Genomic DNA, 26,329 nt, shown 5'->3' on the forward strand with positions numbered 1-26,329 from the left:
AAGGTAATGGAGGCCAAGGTAAGTGGGGGATGGAGGTCTCCAGACTCTTTAGCTTGACCTACCACAGTCCAGACAGGCCCAAGGGATTGTTGCCTGGGGACTTATCTGCCCGGCAATGGCCCCTTTGCAGATTGTAAGGTGGCCCAGAGGAATTGTGAAGACTTGTGAAAAAGCTGTTATGATGTGGGTATGATGAATCAGAAGGGCCAGATATTGACAGTGCTGTCTGTTGTCCTGTAGATTTAGAGTAGTGCTATGAAATAGATAAATGGCCTCCCTGACATTCCTGCCTAGCGCACATTTCAAAATAATTGGCTTCTATTAGGAAAGGTTATTGGCAGTTCTTCTTTCGGCTTTTCCCAGTTAGGGGTTGCCACAGTGGAACTCCGGTCTGCTAATGATTGGCAGTAGATTTTTTACGGTTGCCGAGGTGCCAGTTCAATGCCTAACCTTCAACGAAGGCACTCCCATTCTATGCATGTCTTTTGAATGCCACTCAACCGCGGGGAGGACATGCAGAAAGGTTATTGGCAGTAATTGGCAATAAAGACACATGGCTGCGGCCATTTAATCCATCTGAGGTCGCTGTGTTTTTATTAAATATGTAACTTTGATGTAACCTTGTCTTATTAAAAGTGCAACTTTGATACAGCTGTGATGACAGTGATGCAAAGGATTTACAATGTTCTGAGCTGGTCTTTATGAATGTGGCTCAATGGCAATGATACGGAATTATTAAAGAAAAATTATGCGCAATTTGTTCTGTGGGCCACTTCTACCTCAATTGATTATGTTAGTGGTACACGAGCTGACATTCCATGTACATCAATGGTCAAGGTAATGTATTTGTCAAAGTATGGCATTTGTAGTAAAGGCAGGTAGAGCTGTACCAATCTCAGACAAACATAAGGCAATGGAAATAGGGAGAATATCTTAAACTGAATACTGAGTTTCAGAGAATGGCAAGAAGAGATAAGGAGGCATAGTTAAATGAGCAATGCCAAGAACTGGAAGAAAGTAACAGAATGGGAAAGACAAGGGATCTCTTCTAGAAGACTGACAACATTAATGGAAATGTCAAGGAAAAATGGACATGACAAAAGGCAGCGATGGGGAGATGCAGCAAAAGCAGAAAATATTTTCAAGGGTGTCGGTAAAATACTGAAGAACTATATAAGAAAGACTATAACATCACTGATACAAACAGTGATATGTTCTCTCTTCTAGAACCAGATATCTTGCAGGGTGAATTTACATGGGCAGTAGAAAGCTTTACTAATAAAAAGGCTGCAGGAAGTGATGGAATTCTAGCTGAATTTTTAAAACCTTACAAAATGATGCTGATACAGTTCTACGTGGAATTTACCAGGTCATCCAGAAAACACTACAGTGGTTATTGGATTGAAAAAAAAAAGAAGTTATGCCTTACCATAACATTCCATCTGTGTTGTCGATCTTCACTAATTCTTGACCTTAGGCTCAGTTCCGAGCCTTGGAACTGACTTGGCCAATTATTTCAGCTCACACCTCCCAAAACTCTTGAGCTAGGCTCTACCCATTATGCTCCTCCGTAAATTTCCTCAGATCAAGTTTGCCTATAATAGTGCCAGAGAGACAAGAAGCAACAAATAAGGGACCAAATCTGTGTCCCTGTTGTGAAGCCAGTCTTTAGGAATATTTGGTCCACTAAGATTCTTAGGCAGGGGGAAGGAGGGAGGAATATCAAGGATTAGTGAAGATTGACAACACAGATGGAATGTTATGGTTAGACATAACTTCTTTATATGATGTCAATCTTCATGTAATCCTTGACTGTGGGACTGAATCTTGGGAGGTCTCAAGACTGAATATTCCTGAGCTCCATCAAACTGAATGATGCACGTCCCCTACAGAACTGGTCCAATTTGTAGAGTGGTAAAGGTATGTGTATATATATATATATATATATATATATATATATATATATATATATATATATATATATATATATATATATGTGTGTGTGTTTGTGTGTATGTGAAATAATACTATGCAAGAAAGTCTGTTTATTTTTGTATGTCTCAAACTAAGCCTGAGACCAGTCTGCTAAAGCTCAGCGCTATATCCTGGTAAATACATTTAAATAAAATAAATAAACTGAACATGTTTCACAATATTTTAGTAATAAAGATGGCTGAACCATGCGTTCTTAATAATGGGGAATAAAAGAAATGCTGAAAAACTACCAGAGTTTCACTCATGGTCAGATGAAGGTGAGAAGTTGGTTACAAAGGGAGAAGATACATACTTGTGATAGAAATAAAGTGCTGCAAGTGTCCGATGAAAGTCTGGCTGTTTACAGTAGTATTAACAAGGACATTTCAGTGTGGACAGCATGCAAGGTCTATCACAGAGGGGAACAGACTGTCAGAGAAGCTGCATGGTTCTCAAACGGTGACATCCAAGAGGCTAGTTGGGAATAGACTGGTTATATGAAAGGTTGGGTGGGTGTAGATCAAATGCATGAAAGGCTAGTAGGAAAAGAACACACTGGTTACATGGAAGGCTGTCCAAGGAAGTGGAACATCTGAATAAGTTGTAGCTAAAGGTAGTCTAAGCTTTTCTAATGCAGTGTGACTCCATGAGACTGAAGGTTTTCCTAGTCACAAGATACAGGAGCAGACTAGCATAATAAAACAGATAATAACTGTTTACAGAAATGTCTATGTACCGCACCCGCAGGTGTAGCTGAAGACATATGGGTTCCTTCCTACCTGTCTCTGGTGACACCCCTATAGGCCCAACATGCCAAGGTGGCAAGAGGGACAGATGTTATTCTAGGTGACACATCTAGTTTAAAAAGGCAATAGCACAACTGTAAACAAATTGTTTCAACAGTGCACCAGTTAGCAATAAGGCAAGGTGAGAATATGCATGCAATGAAAACATATATTCATTCACCCTCTTTCCCAGAACTCAACAGAAGAAGGTCTTGACATTCAAACATGCACAAAGAAGGCAATAACAATGAGCAGTAAAGCTTTATAATGTAACAGTACAAACACGGGAAAAATGCAATGTCATTAAGCAGTAAAAGAGTCATAATGCAACAATATAGATATGAGAAAATGCAATGTCATTGAGCAGCAAAATTCTTGAAGGCAACAGTACTAACACAAGCAAAATGCAATGTCATTGAACAATGAGGATTTATAGTGCCACAATACAAATATGAGAAAATGCAATGTCATTGAGCAGTAAAGATTCTTTAAGGAAGCAGTACTAACATGGCAAAATGCATTATCATTGAACAATACATTTTTTAGTGCCACAATACAAATATGAGAGAATGCAATGTCATTCAGCAGTACTAACACCCTCTACCCCCTTGATCAAGTCTAAACAGACCAACTATTATACCTTGTTCACCGGCCAGTGATTACTTACAGTCTTGCTGCCGGCATGATGGGGCCCAAGTAGGAGCTTATATGAATACCAGTTATTTGTACACCACAGAGCATTAAAGGGGGGGACCACAATCGTATAAAAATATAAAATGACGGCCAAAGCCTCTCACCATTCCATCGAGAATATCCTAGTGACCAGGCACTGTGGTTCCTCTGATGAGAAAAGTAGAAAATCACCTACCAGAACTCTGGTAATCATCTATGGCTTCTTGGTACTAGGCCCAAGGGAACTCCTTTCCTTGCTGAATCATAACAGGTGTGGAAATACTGGTTTCAGACTTCTCTCCTGATTCCACAAAATACCATATCCAGGATTTCAGCAAGAGACAGACACAATCTGCTACTTCACTTCCCTGTCCCAAAACACTAGAAAAGAAAATCAGTCATGCTGCAAGGCTCTTTTTCCCTTCAGCTATGTGTTTCAGTCTTCCCTCCTTCAGATAGTCTTCCAGAATCCTCTTTCACTTTCAAAATTGTCTTTTATATTCCTGAAAAGGAGCTCCACCTTGTGATGTAATGGAAAACTATTACTTCTACATGAAATACAGTGGGAGCTATATCTACATCAGTTCTTATTAGATACATCATTAAGATTTATTAAACAGCCAAGCAGTAAAAATTGATTATAGAACATAGATTGAAATTTCTCTAATAGTAGATTCAATGTTATCTAGTAATTACATTCTGTGGTTATTTTGTTTGCTTTCATCTTAAGATCAGACATTATTTTTGACACACAACAGTGACATTATTTATAAATTCTACACATGAAGGAACAACCTCAATTCACTTTTCTTGTACTCATGTGCCTGGCTATTGTTAATAAGTTCCAGAGAGGTGTGAATTGAGACTTGGATGCACATTCAGAAATATTTAGTTTATGTGAATTTATCAGACTACAACACTTGAAGGAAGAACTGATTTTTTCCAAAAAGGTTTTATAACTTTGCAGTCCTTAACCATGTGCTGCCAGTCTTCTTTGATTATGGATTTACACCTCCAACAATCACTACCGTCTTTTTTGTATATAATTTAAATTCTATGTGGAGTGATAAATGCTCTTCCATTTTAATGCTCCATAACATTATGGTCATTGAGTCCCTTTTCTCATTTCCTTCATGGGGTCAGCATGTGTTACATCAGCTGTTGCCACCTCCTTCAATTCCATTGTGTTCAGAGACTGCTTGTAGTGCCACATCATCTGCATACAGCACTTTTGTTGACCTGTCCTTTCCATCCTGTTTGCTAATGTGGCCCATCATCAGTATGAACTCTGATCTGAACCCCGATGCACAAACACTTCCACTGCAAACCTCTCCATGAGTTCAGCACTGTTTGTGCTTGTGTCATTGGGCTCTTGTACATGGCCTGCATTAATTATACAAATGTTTTTGGGATCTTGTCATATGTTTTCTCCAAGTCGCTTCCTCTCTACTATCCACCTCACTGCAAACATCAGGTCAGTTGTGCTGCATCCTGATCTGAATCTGAACTCCATCTCCCATGTTACTTTGTACTACTCTGCATATTTGTTTGTCAGTCACCCTCTCCAGCACCTTCAGGCAACTTTAATGCTATTTATTAAAAATAAAATATCATTAAGAATTAAAGCAAACTGAAAACATTTGTTTCACTTCATTGTAAAGGATAATGTGTGTTTTGGCTGATGTAGATGATATCGATTATTTTAAAGTTCATACTCAGTGGCAATTTAAAATTGTAAGATAGACTCTCTTACCTCACCATTACCCAAGATAAAGTTAACCTAAATTACAAAGACAATAATGGTAACAGTAATGGATTGCTAATGCCATTAACCTGAACACACAGCTGAATGGAAAAATGCTGGATCAGACACTGGAGTTATTTAGGTGCAAAATTCATATTTTAACATTAATTACATTTTTTGATTTGAACTACTAGAACACAGCTATTGAGAGGGTAACAGTGCAGAAGTTATAATGAGGCAATAAGGAAGGCTTGATAGTAGAATAGCACAAAAAATACAACACAGCTATCAGCGGAAAGTTAAAAAGTACAGTCTGAAAAAATGTGTAAAGCATGATTCAAACCCAGGTCAGTGAGTAACCTGATTCCCAGTATATTCTGGTAACCATAGATCCATGTATACACACAGGATTAACAGACTGTAGACTAAGGAAAATAGCATTGTGAATGGTACTATTGTGTCTGCCCTTTTAAACTCAAATATCGGTATCTAGTGATACCATTAAGTCTACGCATAAGTCTTAGGAATGTTACTGATATGCAGTCTAAACTTAGCATAGCTTTCTGATGATCACAAAAGAAACATATTCACCAATGATGCCAGAGTATTAATTGGAAAAAAAAAATCTCAATTTCTGCCTGGAACAGACCATACTGGATCTATTTAACATGCCACAGTCTACATCGGTACAAGTAAAATGCTTATAGAATACCTTTTTCCCACTGATATGTGTGTGTGTGTGTGTGTGTGTGTGTGTGTGTGTTTATGTATATATATATATATACACACACACACACACACACACACACACACACACACACACACACACACACACACACACACACACACACACACACACACACACACACACACACACACACACACACGCACACACACACACACACACACACACACACACACGCGCACACACACAGACACACACAAACATTTATAAGTATATAGATCTATAGATACATATGGTTACATGATGAGTCATTCAACACCAACATAATCACAGTCTAGTTCAGCTAACAAAACACTTTGAAAAAATGGACCTACCAAAACATTAAAAAAAAAAAAGAGTGCTTTGCAGGGTACTTGCCCCTCCCCTTACCCCCTATGTGGGCATTCCCAACACACCTTGCTTCTTTAATATAACAATTCAGGGGTCACACAATGGTGGGGAAAATTATGTTATGTATGGTTTAGCATAAATACTGGATTCCTACTGAATTTGTTTTAACTGTAATATTTGAACAGATTTGCAGTCAACCAGGTAATATGTACCCATATATATATATATATATATATATATATATATATATATATATATATATATATATATATATATATATATATATATATATATGTGTGTGTAGGTCTACTGATAGACTCATAACATTGACAATGCAAACACTGGCATATTAGTACATATATTCCGAGCAATAGCCTCAGTGCATTCCTTATTAATAAGGAGAAATTAATCATAGGCACTAAACAGCCTATAATTGCAAAGTGCCTTGCTATGGTAAGGGAAAACAGCTCCTGTACTTTTCAAAAAAAAGCACCAAGCCAGGCATGTCCAAGGGTCAGCTTCCACTGATTTCTCCTGTCCACCTGGTGAATCTGGGCATACTGGGGCAATGCAGTAATTGCCTCATGTACACAGAAAACCCTCTCCTCCTACCACCCAACACTACAACCTGTGAGAGTTGCACTTACATAGCCAAACTGGAAGCAAAGCTCTCTCCACCCAAGATTATGCTAGACAGTCAAGAGGAGAAGGTTAACACCTGCTCTACACCTCAAGCAACACATAGCCCTTCTAAACTCACACCACCAACACCCACACATAGCAACACTAAATCCACATATGCGGAGGCCCTTAACTGTAACCTGACCAAGCAACAAGGACCTCCGAAGCTAAAATGTGAACAAACACCAATCACAACCAAAGTGTCACATAGCTCACAACACCAGTGTGTCACCCAGCAACAGCCACTAAGGCAAGACAACGTACCTAACACTTTAGTCATAGGTGACTCTGTAGTCAGGCACACTGATGACCCACTCACCAGGCTGAACAAGAAGAAAATTACAGTGAGCTGCCTGTCGGGTGCCAGGATCCGCCACATAACTCATGCACTCAAGTCACTCCACAACAAGTACAAATATGACTCTGTCATTGTCCATGTTAGAGTGAATGACTTGAGACATACCTCTCTGGACTATATGAAAAGAGACATGTAAGAGCTCTTGGATCATGTGGCCCAGGCAGGCATGACCCTAGACCTGAGTAGCATCCTGCCTTTGCCCAGAATGATACCAAAATATAAGGACAAAATGATTGACTTCAACAATTGGCTAATCTTCTGGTGTCATTCAAAGGGGATCCAGTATCTGTCTGCCTGGGACGACATGATCGACAGACCACGATGCTTTGCCAGAGATGTTCTGCACTTGTCGCCCCTGAGATTCAGGTTACTGGCTAAGGCTCTTGCCACCCCTATAGTCCCTTTTTTAGGCAAAGTTCAAAGGACAAAACCACCACCATAACAGGGACAAGCATGCAAAATCTGAAGGCAATGCTACTCAATGCTAGAAGTCTAAACCTCAAAATGCACTCTCTCGAGGCACTCCTAAAAATGGAGAACATTGATATCTGTCCAGTAACTTCGACCTGGTTCAAGGCTCCAGAGAGCACCCCTGCAATACCAGGCTACAACTCTTACCACACTTTTCAGCCACCAAACCGGGATTGAAACACTAAAGGTGGAGGAGTGTCCATATTCACCAAGGATATTCACACTACCAGGTTAGTGTGCCAAAACACAATGCATCTGAAATTCTCCAGGTGCAACTAACACTAGGTAAGACTGCAATCCAAATTGTAGCTTGCTACAGATCCCCCATCATGCCCCAAGATTCTCACTATACCTATCTAAACATACTGGAAAATATTGATATACAACCAAGCACCCTAATATTGGGTGATTTCAACTACCCTGCCATTAACTGGGAAAACTACTCCTGTACCAACACCTTTGCCCAACGGTTCTTGGAATTCATAAATTCCAATGCCCTGGATCAACTAATCCATAGTCCCACCAGGGGCTCCAGTATCCTAGACCTGGTCATTATCAACATGGGAAATCAATGCTCCACACCTATGGTCACCCCCTCTTTGGTCAGGTCAGACCATAAGCTAATCACCCTTAACATCCACATCCCACCCCCACCCCCCCCAGTAAGGAAACCTCCATAAAAAACTTCTCCAATGCCAACTTCATGCTACTCAAGTCAGAAGTTACAAATTTCATGACACCCATGCAGACTGGAACTGAAAGTTTGACTGCTGAGTCCTACACTAAGGCACTGTACGAGCACATGCACTCATGCATGAATCGTGCCATCCAAAATAGAACCAAGATGCACTCCTCCAAAAAAAAGGAAGCAAATCTGGTGGTCCCCTGCCATAAACAAACTTTACAACAAAGGGAAGAAACTGTTGCAGAAAAGAGGAAAATCCCAGGATGCAAAAACTCCCTTACCAGCCTCAGTAAGAAGCTGAGATCCCTCGTAAAACCCTCCAAAGCTAGTTACGAAAATAAAATTGCCAAATATTCCAAAGACAACAACAAGGCATTCTATAACTATGTCAAGAATCTAAATGGCAATGCTCAGATCTGCTCTGAGCTACAACAGAATGGCATTAAATATACTGATCCCAAGGATATTGGCAATATCCTGGCAGATCGATTCAGTGCCAACTTCACCTCCCTCTCACCCCCTAAATGGGCCATCTCAATACCGGAAGATTGCCAAATTCTGGTAATAATGGCCACACAGGTAAAAAACGCTCTCTCCAAAGCTAAGAATACAGCATCCATGAGACAAGATGACATCCTGGGCTGTGTACTACATGAACTACAAAATGAACTGGCAACTCACCTAAGTGTCATGTTTAATTTATACTCTCACCTCAGGCTTCATGCCCACTGAGTGGCACACAGCTACAGTTATCCCACTCCACAAGGGGGGATCCACCTTGGATCCTGGGAACTACCGCCCCATCAGTCTGACGAGCCTGATCTGCAAGGCAATGGAACGTATTATCATGAAACTTATAAACAAAGACTTTAGCAACCTTAAAACACTGGACCCAACCCAGTTTGGTTATGTGAAGGGCCAATCTTTTCTCCTGAACCTGATTGACTTAGTTGAATCAGTCTCCAGAGCCGTGGACAAGGGTAAGGCAGTCCACACAGCCTATCTGGACCTCACCAAGGTCTTTGACACCACCTCCCACTCTGGAATCATAGATAAACTTACTAAGCTGGGCATTAATCCCTACATCACTCGATGGGTTGCCAACTGGCTTACTGACAGAACCCACACTGGAAAAGTAGCTGACTCAAAATCCAGCTCCAGACAAGTGACAAGTGGAGTACCTCAGGGTTCAGTCCTGGGACCTCTCTTGTTTGGCATGTACTTCTCTAAAGTACAGGCCAACACTAAGGGACTCTGGCTAACAAAGTTCGCAGATGACTGCAAACTGGGAGCCATTATTGAATCAAAACCAAGTAAAAATTTGGAAGGGCACTAAAAAAACAGTAATCCAAAAAAGTGTGCTCAAAACCAGAAGCGGAGAACTCCGAAACTGTATTAAAACAAATTTATTTGCAAAAACGAACACTAAAAATCAATTAAACAAGCCAAATACATAAACACCTTCCCAATCCCAATATGCGTTTTCATCTTATTTCATAGACTTCATCAGATGACCAGTGCATAACATTGATACCAGTTTATATTATTCATTAATTAACCAACCAATACCTTACTTTATTTAACTTTTAAAACACCCAATAGAGATCTTACCTAATTAATATTACTATTTCTTCAAAATTAAAACACTTTTATTTCTTAAAACCAATCAATCATTTGTATAATTAAATACATATTTAAAAAAAGTTTGTTTTATATAAAATATATTACCAAGAATAAATAGAAAAAAATATATTATTATTAAAATATATTAAAAAGTATTGTGGCCCATCATTAAATAGAATTTATTTATATAATGCATTGGTATAAGTGTATCTAAAAATAATTAATTATTTTTTATCTTAGTTAATGGTATTCTTATAATGTTGAAAACATTTATTCATAGAGAAAGGAAAACAGAACAGTGTATGGCTGCCCTCTAGTGTTTTTTTGTATGTATTCATTTAGGTTTGTATTTCAAAGTTTGGCAGATCTTAATTTTAATAAGGGCAATATAGATATATAATCATTTAAACCAGGAGATCTGCCTGCTTCTAAGGTCACCTGCTACCATAACTCTCTGAATTCAAATTTTTCTTCCCACGGGCCACCTTTGATGTTATTTTTAATTTGTTCTAAAACCATAAAGGATAATTTGGCTTTTGAACATACCTTGGAATGCCTATACAAGGCATTAGTATCTTTCCCCACAGATATGTCATAGGTATGTTCATAAATTCTCCTTTTTAACATTCTTTCTGTTTTTCCTATGTAAAATGAATTGCAGGACTCACAAATAACCAAATATACCACACCCCTTGATTCACAATTAAAATGTTCTAAATTATATATCCATCTATCTCTACTATTCAAATAATATCTATCTGTGTTTATAATATAAGTACATTGTGTACATCGTCCACATTTGTATGTACCAACTCTATGTTTATTGGGATTTACATTGTTTTTATTTTCTATTATAGATCTAATACTCTGGGAATTCTTATATATTATTTTATGTGGGATTTGGGACACATTCTCCAGATCCGTTAAAGCAACAAATCTCTCCCATTCTTTTAAAAATATATTCTTAATACCATTATTTAACCCGTTATACTCTAAAACAAGTACCTGTTGAACATTTTCTTCATTACTCATTTTGTTACTTTTTTTACTAACCTCATCATTTTGTTCTGTACATTTCAGTATAGGTTTAAATCTTATGTGTCTTCCATTTCTTACTTCTTCTTTAATGTCATTAATAAATTTCAGGGGGTAGCCTCGCTCTAAGAACATTCTTTCTAATAATTCACATTCTATTAAAAAGTCCTTGTCCAAGCTAGTCATTCGACTTCCCCTTACAAATTGTCCTTTAACAATATTCTTTTTACAATGTAAAGGGTGTGCACTATTATAGTGTAGGAAGGAATTACAATATGTAGGCTTCCTGAATATTTTGGTTGCAAATTTATTCTCAACTTTATATATTTCTATATCCAAGTATTGCAAACTGGTGTCTGATATATTGTATGTAAATTTTAAAAAATTAGTGGTATTACTAATATATGTTATAAATTCAGTAAATTTCTCTTGCCCAGCTATCCAAAAAATAACTATATCATCCAGGAACCTACGGTATAATTTCCAACAGTCCTTAAATTCAGAGTTTAAAATGTTATTCTCTTCCCACTTAGCTAAAACTAGGTTGGCATAGGTAGGGGCACAAGCTGCCCCCATAGCTACCCCCTGAATTTGTTGATAAAATTCACCGTTGAAGTATAGAAAATTATTTTTCAATATTATATCCATTAGCCATACACTAATTAACTTCTCATTCTGAGTTAAATGTGGGTCTTCATAGACAATTTCCTCAAACATATCCATATCTTTCTTATATGGTATGGAAGAAAATAAGTCTATAATACCCACTATTATAAATAATAGATTTTCCTGATATAAGTCGTCAGTTATTTCTTTAAGAAGGTCCCAGGAATCTCTTAATATATTTTCTCTTGTTAACCATATGTTTTTAAGTTTGTTGCCCACATATTTGGCTAAGGGATATGTTTTACCCCCATCAGCAGATACTATTGGTCTTAATGGGGGGTTATTTTGATTTTTATGAATCGTGGGTATCCCAAATATAGTGCGTATTTTTGGTTTATCAACTTTTAAATATCTAAAACTTTTTTGGTCTATTAATTCTTCTTGTACCATATCCGCTAAGCTTATGTCTATTTTATTATAAGCTATATTAACTTCATTTTTAGAAACACTATTGTACCTACTTTCATCCCATAAAATCTTATTCATTCTACTTTCATAACTAATGCTGTCCATAATCACCACCCCTCCCCCTTTATCTGGTTTCATAACTCTAATATTTGAGTTCCCTTTTATTTCATATAATAAGTCTTTTTCTTTATCACTCAGGTTCACTTTAAATCTAATATTATTCTGTTTATTTCTAATTTCTTTTTCCATAATTGTTTCCAGATTTTTTAATTGGGGATGTAGTGGTGGATTGCAGGTAGTTTTACATCTTAATTCTTTATTATTAGCAATATTTTCAATAGGTTTCTTAATACCCAAACTAACTTTTCTTAAAAACAGCTTTATATCTAACAAAGTTTGAGTAATGTTTCCCTTTTTGTATGGGATGAATTTCAATCCCTTGGAAAACAATAAAAAATGCTCTTTCTCTAGCACTAAATTACTAAAATTGTAAATAGAAAAATTATTAAAAGTACTCTTAATGCCATATATAACAATTTCCCCTACTATCTCTAGCATCAGAAAGGGGGTCTATTAATATCTCCCCCTTCCCCTTCTCCCCCCCTCCACTGAAAATTTGGTGGTTGCGGTCCTTGTTTATTCATTAGTCTTTCTGACCTCCGAAGGGGTGGGAATTCTTCCTCATATTCATAATTATCCTCCCCTTGTAGGTCAGCCCCATCTCTCTCTTGATTATGGGGGGACATAGGGGTTTTAGGTTTACTTTCATAGGTATATCTATGGTATTTATGTAAAGGTTTCGGATAACTATTTTTTTAAATATGTATTTAATTATACAAATGATTGATTGGTTTTAAGAAATAAAAGTGTTTTAATTTTGAAGAAATAGTAATATTAATTAGGTAAGATCTCTATTGGGTGTTTTAAAAGTTAAATAAAGTAAGGTATTGGCTGGTTAATTAATGAATAATATAAATTGATATCAATGTTATGCACTGGTCATCTGATGAAGTCTATGAAATAAGACGAAAATGCATATTGGGATTGAGAAGGCATTTATGTATTTGGCTTGTTTAATCGATTTTTAGTGTTCGTTTTTGCAAATATATTTGTTTTAATACAGTTTCGGAGTTCTCCACTTCTGGTTTTGAGCACACATTTTTGGATTACTAGCCATTATTGAATCCCCAAATGATGTGGATACTCTATAAAAGGGCCTTACAGAAACAGATGATTGGTGCCAGAGCCATGGGCTCAAGCTCAATGCCAAGAAATGTATAGATATCCCCTTTGGGAAAAAACATGAATTACCACATAGGTGGCAGTACACTAAACACCGAAAGTGTGATAAGAGACTTAGGGACACAGGTGGACAGTGGTCTCACCTTCAGTAACCACATCGTAACAACAGTCAGGAAATCCTTCTATGTGGCACACCTCATCACTAAGGGCTTTACATCCAGAAAAAGGAGGTCATTGTCCCACTGTACTCATCCCTCATTAGACCCATTATAGAATACAACGCCCCATTTGGTATGTACCTCTCAAGACATCTGCAACAACTGGAAAGGCTGCAGAAATACCTCACTAAAAGAATCACAGGACGAAAGCAGATACCCTATGCTGGCCATCTTAAAAAATATACTCTGTCACATATCGTCTACTCCAAGACAATCTCTGCTTAACATACAAGGCCATGTCAAACCCAGAGCTGATGGACATGCTACGCTTAAAGAAATCCCATTCCCTCAAAGCCACATGCTCCAGGGATCTAAACGTTGTCATCACAATAAATAAAACATGCTAGAGGGATGGGGTCCTGACCCAGAGACTCCCCAGACTCTGGAATAGACTGCCCATACATGTCAAGCAGAGTGCCTCTTTGGCCCTCTTCAAAAGGAACCTTGATGACTGGATGGGAGAAAGGAAATTCACCCCGGGGAATCACATCAGTTGCCCTGCTAAACAGGGGTCCAGGGAAGTAAATAGTGTGGGAAGAAATAGCCAGGGAATTGTTATGGCTAGGCTTGTATAGGCCCTAGGGTCGATAGCCTAGTACCAACCTATGAACCTATGAACCTAATTCACGAACTACACTATCTGACAATGGAATTTCCAATTACACCCACAATTTTTGGTTTGCCGAAACTCCATAAAAACATTCAACAACCACCCATGCATCCCATTGTTGATGCCCAGGGATCAATCACTCACCCCTTAGCTAAATTTCTGGATACTGAACTAAATAAGTTACTTTTGAATGAACCCCACCTATGTATTGATTCCTGGGAATTCTTAAGGAAAATCAATAACACTTGTTTTAGGTCCGACTTTTTATTTATTGCAATTGATGTAGTAGATTTATATTCTGTTATTCCACATTCCATCATGGAGGAATGGTTTTGTGATTATTTGTTTTCTAAGGGAATACCCCAGGACAAAATTAATATGTACGAACAGATTTTGGATATGGTGCTGAGAAGCAACTTTATCTTGTTCGACAATCAGTATTATTTACAAAGACAAGGGGTTGCTATGGGTTCAGCATGTGGGGGGCTGTACGCCAATATCGTCATGTTGGAATGGAGAAAACGTACTTTGAAACAATGAACATATTTCCAATTCTGTAAATCTTACATAAGGCATTTGGATGACATGTTTATTTTATGGGAAGGCCCTAGAGACCAAATTGTTGAATTCATTAACTATATTAATAACTCATCCTCTTTTTTGAGGTTCACATATAGTGTTAATGCATGTGAGATTTCCTGTCTTGATGTTCTGTTAAAAAGATCTGGAACAACAGAGATTTGTGGCTGAAATTTTCAGAAAAGAAACCTATTCCAATAGTTTTCTGCATTTTGACAGCTGCCACCCATTCACTCAGAAACGTGCAGTTATTAAGGGGCAATTTGTGCCTGCAGCATGCATGGTGACAACTTGGATAGGTTTTACCAGAGAATGCCTTAACTTGAAGGAAATTTTCTTGAGAAGAGGTTACCCCTCCCCAATTTAATTGACAACATCATGAAGGAGGTTAGTGAGAAAAGACAATGTGGGTATTTTGCACCAATTTTGAGCACCTCTAATACTGACCACCCCAATTTGACTGGGTTGAGCATAACTGAAACAGTCATGGACACTGTTGTGAATGACCAAACAATTGTCCATAACCAGGAAATACATAGGGGGCACCATTCCTCTGGGTCTGAAGTAACTAATTACCACACAAGTTTTTCAACCTGTCTTCTCAAATGATGCATACACTATTAACAATATTTTGTGTAAGAATTGGAATTTGTTGAGTAGTGACAGAGAATATTTTAAAATCTTAGGAGAAAAACCTGTGTGTGTTTTCAAGAAGGGCCCTAACTTGAAGAACATTTTCGAATGTAACAATGATGGAAACTATAGGAAGGGTCAGATGATTAACTGTGGGACATGTAAATTTTGCCCTTTCATTTTGGAAATCAGTGAATGTGAAATTAATAAAATGAAAATAAAAATACCTGAGAGGTGTAGTTGTTTAATTGAAAGAGTGGTCTATTGTGCTATATGTTCCTTTTGCCCATGTTTTTATGTGGGGAAGATGGAATGTAAGCTTAAAAATAGGATCAGCGAGCACCTTAGGAATATAAGGGATGCTAGTGAATGCACTTGCTAGACACATTAGTGAGTACATAAATCACCAGTTCAAATTTGTAGTACTTGAAGTCCAAAACAGACATAATGGGGGGGGGGGGCAACCTGGCCATATTTACTTGAAAAAACTGAGTTGCTATGGCAGTTACGACTTGATGCCACCCACTGGCCAGGCTTAAATGACAGCCTTTCTATAAGCAGTCTGCTTAAATTGAGGGCTCTTGATAGGTGAAACATTCCCTTTAGATATGGATATGGTACAAAAATGTTTTTATATAAATGGCCTTCATACCTGTTGTATGTATATGTACATGAACTTTATTAATTTGTTCCTAGTGGATTTTTAACTGTATGCATATTTTATTTATATGTTTATATATAGGTTCATAGGTTCATAGGTAGATACTAGGCTATCTGCCCGAGGGCATTTATAAGCCTAGCCAGAGTGTGTCGGCTTTCGCCGCCCCATTAATTAATTAATTAATTAATTAATTAACTGAGCCTCTGTCAAGCAGAGCCAATGAAGTGATCCCAGGGGTGTATTTTCTGTTACCCATCCACTCGTCAAGGTTTCTCTTGAAGAGTGTTAGTGAGGGACTCTGCCTAATGTAGATATGAATTTTGTTCCAAAGCATGGGGAGTCTCTGTGACAGGAATCTATCCCTCCAGCATGTTCTATTTATTGTTGTGGCGAGCTTTAGCTGACTAGAGCGTGTGGCTCGCAGTGACTTGGATTTCTTTAGGTGGAGCATGTCCATCAATTCTGATTTATAATTCATCAATTTTATATATGTGTATATATATATATATATATATATATATATATATATATGTATATTTTTAAAGCATCTTAAAAGCATTTTTATATATACACATATTTACATATTTATTCTTGTGTTTATAATACATAGTTTAGGGTGTTGACGTTTGCACAATCAGTTTTTATATGCATTTTTATATTTTTATATTTTGATATTTATACTGTTTTGTGCTGACACATTTATGTGTAGTGTTTCAGACTTCTATTTCAGAAGACTGTTTCAGACTTGGGAATGTTTTTCACTAATCCAGAAGGTGATGTCATGTAAGACTTCCTATTTAAAACAGTTTACTTCCTTAATTTCCTTGTATCTGATGAAGTTCCTGCTTTAATTTTTGGAACAAAAGCGCTTATACCTTCTTGTTTGTCTGAATAAAGAAAGCATCCTTGTACTGAATTGTACTGAACTGGACATGTTGGCTTGATTTAAAGCACACATTAGATTATTTCAGGGCTCACTGGCTCTTATTGCCTGCATACTGCTTGTGCAATGATTTTCTTGGTTGTTTGTGCATTTCTTCATCTTTTACCCAGCTAATTTTGCATACTGTCACAGAGATCGCACAATACTGGGGAAAGGGCATATTCTCCAACTCCCGTAAATGTGCAGTTTTGCACTCTTGTCAACCATCTGGTTAGCTAATCAAATTGTGGTGACTAATCAGATGTTATCTAAAAAATATTTGACCATGTTTAGTCCTTTTATATATGTGTATGTATATATATATATATATATATATATATATATATATATATATATATATATATATATATATATATATATATATTTTTTTACTATTAGAATACCACAGACAACATGCTTGAATCCAGTGATACTGCGTCCACATTACTGAGTGTGTACAATCCCAAACACACAGAATCCAAAAGTAACAACATTCGAGATACAGCAATATGAAACATTTTTAAAATAATTATTGTGAATCAAAAATGGTAACTGTGTGATATATTGCCTGCATAGCACTCCCAGACAATATCATGGCAATAACAATAGGGCAGTTCATAGGACTCCAGTGTAAATAAGTAGGTCAAGCCTTACAGTGAAACCCTGAAGATAACTGTTGTTCACACCACATGGAGAAATGTACATAAAATTCTTATCCTAACAGTACATATGTGAAGTTACTAAAGAGAGATGACTGTAATTGTACTGTCATTGACTGCATATATGCAAGTACAGAGATAAGGCCCATGGTTAGTAATGAAAGCTGAGATATGTCATTCAGTGATCTGTAATGTAAACTTAGGATGTATAGACCATATTTAAGACTAAAAGGCGCAATGATGAGAAATAGCCTGCACCATTCCTCGGGCCACTGTATCACAATAATTTCAGAAGTTAATGCTAAAAAAAAAGTGGCATGTGTGTAGATGTTTATTTACCTGTATTATATCGACTTTGCCTACCATTTGCATAGTTGCTGTCAAAGAAACTGCAAAGGGGTTTACCATCTTTAGGCATATCATTGCATGTATCTTTAATATGTTCTGGAATTAGGAATGCTGGTGCAAGAAGCTGCTTCACAAGTAATGCAAACCTTGTGTAATTTCCAAAGTGACTAACCATCCTTAATTTTTGGACTTGCCTTCAGACAATCTGATATAAATGAAACCAGAACCCTTTGGGAAAGCTGTCAGGAAAATTGTTTTTTTATGGCATGTACTGCACCCTTTTCAAAATCTGTCAGAATCATGTGTGGGGCAAGTGTCATATCATGCTCTATACTATAGCCCAAGACGTGTTGTAACACTGTTTGGACTTTGCTGGGAGTATACCATACTCCTAAGCCATAATTTTATGATCTTTGTGAGCCCACTCTTCCATATATCATGAATAATTGTTTAAACTCAGAAGTAGTGATTGAAAATGTACTGTCCACTAGTATAAATAGTGTACACATTAGACTGCCAAAGTTACTTGTAGTTATAACAACAGGGTCACTGTGTATACTCTTTTCACTATACCTTCTTATGAAAGATTTTTATTGGCAGCATACATGGTGTCAGTTGAGGCATATCTGTTAGATCTTTCTCATAGACAAGATTGTTCTTTTGTCTTCTTCTCTGAGCAGTCTGTTTAAAAGCTTTGATATTTGACACATGCAGGATGGTGTCCTGAAATGTGGGAGCCAATACATCAGATACTATTCGACAAGGATCAGCAGATGATTGATTTGCACATTTACTTATTTTATCCTTAGCATTTAGGATGGATTTGTCAGTAGGGTCTGAAGCATGATGATGCCCTATGCTTTCTATTAGTAACTCTCCCACTTCCTGCGGTATTCTTATATATCTACCATTGCATGTGTCAGACCTTTTCCTGACATAGCATCAGTATCCTCATTCTTTTTTCAAGGTGATAAATGTAACCATCAACTTCTAGAGGTTGTTTACCTTTTTGTGAAGGTACAGTTGCGTATGTTTGACTAATAGTACCTGGCACCGATTCTTCCATCCTGTAACCTTAACACTGTTTCTGCAACTTTATTTTGTAGAGTGTAACCAACAGTCATGGCATGTATTTATCTGGTGTTTGGTTGAAAGACTTGCGTAGGTTTTTAACATGCCCCTTTAAGTTATTCTTGACAAGCCATCAGCATGTTTTGGGCGTGGCAAGCACTTATAGAACACTTAAACATTAGAACTTTCGCTGTCATAGTTTGCACATATTATGTATGTTTACCACCACATTTACAGTTAGAAGTTTAAAAGAATTCAAAAGAATTTATTCTTTTTGATGCAGGACAGTGTAGTAACTCAACCTTATGATGTGGCAGCTAACTTTGTGATCGAGACACTGTGTATATGAAAATATATTGTGTAAGCCACCAAGCATTTCACATTGTGCAAATAACTGTTTTACACCCATAGATTAATGTATTTCACACATTTGAGTTTGTTTTTTTTTTATCACATCTACATATTTTGATACATGGCACACATTGTATCTCTTTAGGATTTGGATGTCCTTGCATAAGTACGGCAGTAGTGTCATTGTGTAGAACTTTGTATTAGTAGGTGTAGCCACAATGATTGGTGTTGAAGTACTCCTTCTGATACTGTTTGCATTCTGATCATCTATTGTATGCACATAAGATGGTAATAAATTCTTTGTGGGTAATCCTAAAATCCTTTTCTATCCATAAACAATCTTTCCATATATTTATCATAAGTCCTGAGACTAAGTGAGTGGAAATATTATGGGCTAGATTTCAGTAAGATTTATCCTTAGGGTAGCATGTTATCCAAGGCATTTACACCACTTTGCAGTTAGTTTCTGATATGAAACATGAAAATAAAGTCCCATTAATTCCCTCTTCTATTTCCTTTTTCAGTATTTGTGCTATAACTTCAGCACATTGTTTTCCAATATTTCCTTTATTTTATGATTGACATAGTTTCCATGATGTTCCTATAGCTACTTTTTACAAGCAGCTGATAGTTCCCACATCATACCCCGTTCTTATAGCTTGCTGTTATTTTCACAAATATGTCACAATTTAATTTGTTGCCATTTGCCTTCCACCTTTGTCACATTGCCTTATACAAGTGTTCCATATGTGCACTTGCATGTGTCCACCAATTTCACCAAAAAAATTCAGAAATGATACTGAATAGTGGGCAGCAGGATGCACCATAAAAATGCTTCCATCTTTTTGTTTATGCATACAAAACATTCCTTTTCATAGAATTAAAGCCACTTCTCTGAAACGGCTTGAAGTTCTAATGGCTTCTTCTCGGTTTCTTTTGACAATAAAAAAATAAATATAGCTGATATAACTATCTGCACCCAAAGATATTGTTCCTAGTAGCCATGCCTTTTATTTATTTATTTATTGACATTTGTTAACCGGGTTGGTCCAGCTGGGTTTTTGGCCCGTTTTCAGTGGAGACCCGAGGAGAAAAGCTCCAATACAGATATATACAGGCATAAAAAGGTAATTTCAATAGACATATGATGAGATGTGGAAAAAAATGAAGGAGAAAAAAAATAAATTCCTGCCTTTTATATAGTTATATATATATTATTTATAGTATAAAAGCCTAATCCTGCCAGATATTAACATGTCTTTTGTAATACCATACTTTTTAATTCATTCTCAGGTCATCTTCTCACCAATTATTAAACGTGGAGTTCTAATTTTTTTTTTCGGAAATCACAAACTCCTTTCCCTGTCTGTTCCTATATCTGCCACTGCTTGATTTTGCTTTACTCATTTCTACTCTAGTCATATAACTGGTTGCAAGCATTTCTTGCTAGAAGCACATTTTACAATTTACTATTATATACTGATCATCTGAATAAATGGCCATTGCCAGGACTCCTTCTTTGTTTTGTTCTCATGTATACGTACATACTTACAAAAATTCCATGTGCATGGGATAACAAATGTTTTATCCCTCTCTGTGCTTGCTCTCTGTTCACTCCAGCCATTTGTTTTAATTTTTATAGACAATTTTCCCTGGCACAAATCATTTCAATCTATATCTATTGCAAAGTTTAAAGAGTTTAACATGTTTCCAAAACACCTCTACATACAGAGAGGAACATAGATGTGTGTGTGTGTGTGTGTGTGTGTGTGTGTGTGTGTGTGTGTGTGTGTGTGTGTGTGTGTGTGTGTGTATGTGTGTGTCTGTATGTGAATCTGACCATGCAACCGTGTGTGTCTGTTGCATTGTGTATCATTGTATAAGCCTGTATCTTTTTGTTTATGCTGTTTACCATGCATACTCCCATTTCCTGCCTTCTATTTGTGCCACGGCCATTCCAAAGGATATAGCTGCATCACAACAGGATGGCATTCTTCATTTTCCACATTTAATGCAATACTGCAGTTATAAATGCAGATCTAATTCATTATTCCTGTTGAGCCAAGCAATGTCTCAGAAGACATGGGTGACTAAGTTGATACAATTGTTCTTTTACATTGTGCTTCCTCCCCATCTAATGTAGAGTTAAGTATAAAAAACAATGAATTTGTTGCTAATCATTCTCATGTCTACAAAAGTGAAATATACTCTCAAGGCAGTTTATTCGCCAGTTTGTTTGTTTCTCTATGTACTGTTCAGCACCATTTCTGAATTTTACATTATTTTATCTTTATGAGTCTTAGACAAAGCCTAATGAAGAAGCTTTTGAATCACAACTGTCTCTTACCATTTCACACAAAACTTCGCCCTCCACACCCTGCAGTCACGTAACCCAAGCTACATAGCAGATCAAAAATATTTCCTACCAAATTTCAGCTTAATTCTAAGTGCATCTGGTGTGAAAGTGGTACATCATCACAGCAACAGACTATACTTTTTATTACCCCTTAATGACCCCTACACATGTACTTCTATTATTCCTTATCAGGCTGTTTTTCATGTCCAATTCATTGCTTCCAATGCCTACTTATTACTGTTATATTACCAAGTATATTCTTCTTTGGGCACTTATTTGTCTAGGAGGAATCAGGGCTAGAAATAACTACTCTCAGAAGTATTGGATATAATATTACAGGAACTTACGACACCCTTTCTTCGAAAAAATTTAATTAAAAAAAGTAAATAAGTAAGATAGCTTTTCGCTGCTGCTGCTGCTCTTTCAGATCTCTTCTTTATTACAGGAACTTACCATATAGGAGGAGTTCCTGGCAAATTCTCGGGCATTAACATCAAAAAATGCTTTTTCAGCTCACAGCTAATTACATACCAAAAATGGTGGGATAAAACCTAAAAATCACAAAAAAATCTTTTTTGGAGGGAGGCTCCCTGAACCCCTCAATGTGGGGGCAAGCCCTCCACACACCTGCAAAATTATACATATCAGCTCCACTGTTGCACCACAGTGAAGAAAAGGGAAACCCCCAAAAGTACACTACTGGCTTGCACAATGCAATACGAAGGGGGAAAACTCACAGCAGCATTAAATTCTCACACTTCATCCTCTCAACAAACAGTAGAGTCCAAACCTCTCACATAGCCTTGGCTAAATTGTTCACATCAAATAAGATTGACCCAGTATTAATTTACCATGCTAATCAAAATCCATCCATTAGGTAGCAACATCTTAAATATTGTACTAACAAACCTCATATCTTTCTGCTTTCCATTGTTGGTTGTAGTGAGTTCATGAAATTTCTCCAAAATGTCCAAATATCGTGTGACAAGTGGTCAGACTTAAAAGGTCAAAGCTGGATATGCCAAAGCATAACAAAAGATGGAAAACCAACTCTGTGAGATTGCAAAACAGAGGAGATTGGGGAATTAGCCCTTTCCCTGCTGTAGTAAGATCTTGGAATTAGTATATATAATTAACAGGGAGTGGGTTAATTGCAAAAAAAAAGACTTTTTTTTTGTGTGTGTGTTTCTTCAGGTTTGCTATTTTGTCTAATGATATTTTGACATTTTGAGAAAATGTCATAAATCTGGTTGTAGTATAACAGATCACGACACCATCATAGTTAATGTAAGAGTAAAAGTAAACATAATCATCTTCTTAAACTCCAAGGGAAACTGTGATGCAATAAATTACTTTCCTACTGACCCAAATAAATCTGATGAGAATGATGTCTAAAAATTCTGTAATATTACTGACTTCTGCATTTATGAACATATTCCTGTGAGATATAATTATATGTGCTAATTCAATAAAATACACTTTTTGGTGGGACTAAAGCTTAGTAAGATCAACAACAGCAAAAAAAAGGCTTGCTACTTAACTTTTCAAAAAACAGAAGGGATCTATTTAGCTTCGTTTTAGCCTGAGTGAGGTATGAGACATGCATTGATAATTGACTAAAGTGTGTATACTGTCACACGAGCAAGAGGGAACGTATACGCTGTGCCCCATTAAATGAGCAAATTACTATGGCAAAAGTTTAATCTCAGTTGCCATCCTTCAGTTAGTAGTTCCTCTCCATAATCTGAAACTTGCATGTGGAAGAAAACAGACTAGAGGCCTCTTAAATCTCACCCCAGCTGTCTATTGCAATGCTAATTTGTTGGAAAAAAACAGAATATTGGTGTCAGCACAACCGAGGGCAAATGTTCTGTGCTGCTTGAACTCTGAAGCCACTTTTGTTATCCATGTAGTAGTGTGCCATATATATATATATATATATATATACAAAGATTATATCTTTACAGTGCATATTTGTCTGGTACACAGGCCAATTAAGTAGAGTTTAAATAACTGTATTACATAATTCACTTGAATATTTTACTTACCCAGAGTAAGTGTTATTCTTAGAGTACACAGATCACCTTTGTTTTAGTTTATTTATTTATTATCTATTTAAATAGACTAGGTTTTCTCAGGGGAATTTTCATTGATTTTCTGGGCCACAAAGACAAATGTAAATGCAGAATGTATGTAGAAAGTACAGTAGCCATTTAACATATATGCTTTCGGGAGGTTGGAGGAGGCTGGATTACAAAGCAGAAACACATGCAGACCCAGGGAATACATGCAAACTCTACACAATACGTGGATTTTGAACACCTAAAATAGAAGCTGCACTTTAAAAGTATTAGTGTTTGGTAAAGACAGAGAAGCTTTCTTGGCTAAACTTGCTTTTCATTATTTACAGACAGAACTGTTCCTAAACATTGTTTTGTATTTCTCATTCTGCAGTTATTTCTGACGATCATTTAAGAGAGAATAACGGAACTGAGAGCGCTGAAAACTACAGTGACAAAGATACAGACCAGCAAAATTCTCCTGAGGACCCGAAAAGCAAAAACTGCTTTACAACAGAAAGTCCAGAAGTTGTTGCAGCTGATGAAGACCGTTACACTGAACAGAAAAATGGCAGCACTACTGAGGTGAGAACAGAAAGCCCCAAGTACCAAGCTGAGCCAAACCATCTTCTCATTGAAGGTCTGTCTGGAACGGTGTCCCTACCATTTAGTCTGAAAGCCAACAGACCGCCACTGGAAGTGCTGAAGAAAATATTTCCAAATCATAAACCAGCTGTTCTTGAGTTGATCTTAAAAGGCTGTGGCGGAGATTTAGTTGGAGCCATTGAAGTTCTCTTATCGAGTCGATCTTCCTTAAGCTCTGACAGAACTACTGCGGAAGGCTCTGATGCTCTTGTTTTGCCTTCAAATGGCCATTTATTTGAACACACATTAACTTCTTACCCTATCTCTTCTGCAAAATGGTCTGTAGGTTCAGCTTTTAGAGTTCCTGACACACTACGGTTCTCAGCTGATTCAAGCAGTGTTCTGCCTAATCCATTAGCTATGCCATTGCAGCATCCATTTCCTCAACCACCTCGATATCCCCTTATGTTACGGAACACCTTGGCAAGAAATCAGTCCAGTCCCTTTGTTCCCAATGATGTTTCTTTGTGGAACACAATGACTTTACAGCAGCAGTACCAGTTAAGGTCTCAGTATGTTGCACCATTTTCAAATAGTTCTGCTAGTGTTTTCAGAAGTTCTCCTGTCCTCACAGCTCGGCCTGCAGAAGATCCTAGACTCACCATTCCCGATGATGGGTGCCCTGTAATATCAAAGCCAAATCTTTATACAGAAGATGAATATGATGAAAGATCAGATTCTTCTGATTCCAGGATCCTAAATGCATCCTCCTAGGCTGGTAGGCAACCATAACATATGATCTGCTCTGGTTGGAAAGGATGACTGACAAAACTCAACAAAACAGAGGACTGAAATATGTTACTGTTGTGGTATGGTGACTAGCAATTACGTAATCTTGCTTAAAAATAACAAAAAAATGAAAATAGAGAGCTGATGAATATGAAACCATATATACACCAGAAAAGAGAAGCATTTGTGGTAAACCATTTCTAGTGCTTCACTATGAAAAAAGGAGCTATAAAAAATAAAACTGATGAAGCTTTTTTGAAAATATGTGACAGCTTTGCAACAGGGAAAGAGAGGCTGAATTACCTCTCAGTATATACACACACACACACACACACACACACACACACACACACACACACACACACACACACACACACACACACACACACACACACACACATCAAACATATGAACATTAAATATTTGGATGCATTATGCTGTGAGAGAGATCTTCAAGCGTTTTTTTTTTATAATGTCTGAACTTTAATTGCATTTGGCACTGGATTAAATTATAAACAAAATATGGTGCTTGGAATAAAGATTATGACTGAATAAGATTTGGCTGCACTTGGGGCATAAAAATGACGTAAATTAGTAGCTGTGAAATATATAAACTTTGACACATAGAAAGATAGACTTAAGTTCTAAGCAAGTACTTACTGTTTACAACCTGTCCTTAGATGTACATGTTAATTTACATCAATATGCACAGTAGACCATTACTGTGAACTGCATGAAATGTGTTGTGACTACAAAAAATAGGTGTTGTCAGTTTAATGTAGCATGTACATAATCCTATAGAAATAAACCAAAATAACATGGTTGTAATGTATGACAGTGGTCTTCTTAATTTTGCTTCCAAGATCCTGTTATTTTCTGGGTAGGGGCAACCAGCAAGGCTTTAGTTCTAGAATCGTCTCTGGTGCTTGACTCCAAAGCATGCTGCCTGTGTTGTTCTTGGGCTTGCATGTTCTTTTGTACCTAAAGCTTTCATATCAGTTCTATACTGCTATAACATTTCTAGTTAGTATGGGTGGTTCCAGCAAAGATTGTTTCTTCATGTTAGCT

The 26,329-nt window shown here is 37.1% G+C and overlaps 1 protein-coding gene across 1 annotated transcript in view; it reads left to right on the plus strand.

Moving 5' to 3' along the window:
- Positions 1-25,584, plus strand: part of DMRT3 (doublesex and mab-3 related transcription factor 3) — a 176,662-nt gene extending 151,078 nt beyond the window's left edge. The window contains exon 2 of the mRNA XM_044060826.1: positions 24,282-25,584. Within this exon, the coding sequence (XP_043916761.1) occupies positions 24,282-25,246 (965 nt within the window). The 3' untranslated portion in view covers positions 25,247-25,584. The remainder of the gene's footprint in view (positions 1-24,281) is intronic.
- The last annotated feature ends 745 nt before the right edge of the window (positions 25,585-26,329 follow it).

The sequence above is a fragment of the Protopterus annectens genome, chromosome 2.part0, assembly GCF_019279795.1.
Source record: "Protopterus annectens isolate FY-2018-M chromosome 2.part0, PAN1.0, whole genome shotgun sequence".
Taxonomy (NCBI): domain Eukaryota; kingdom Metazoa; phylum Chordata; order Ceratodontiformes; family Protopteridae; genus Protopterus; species Protopterus annectens.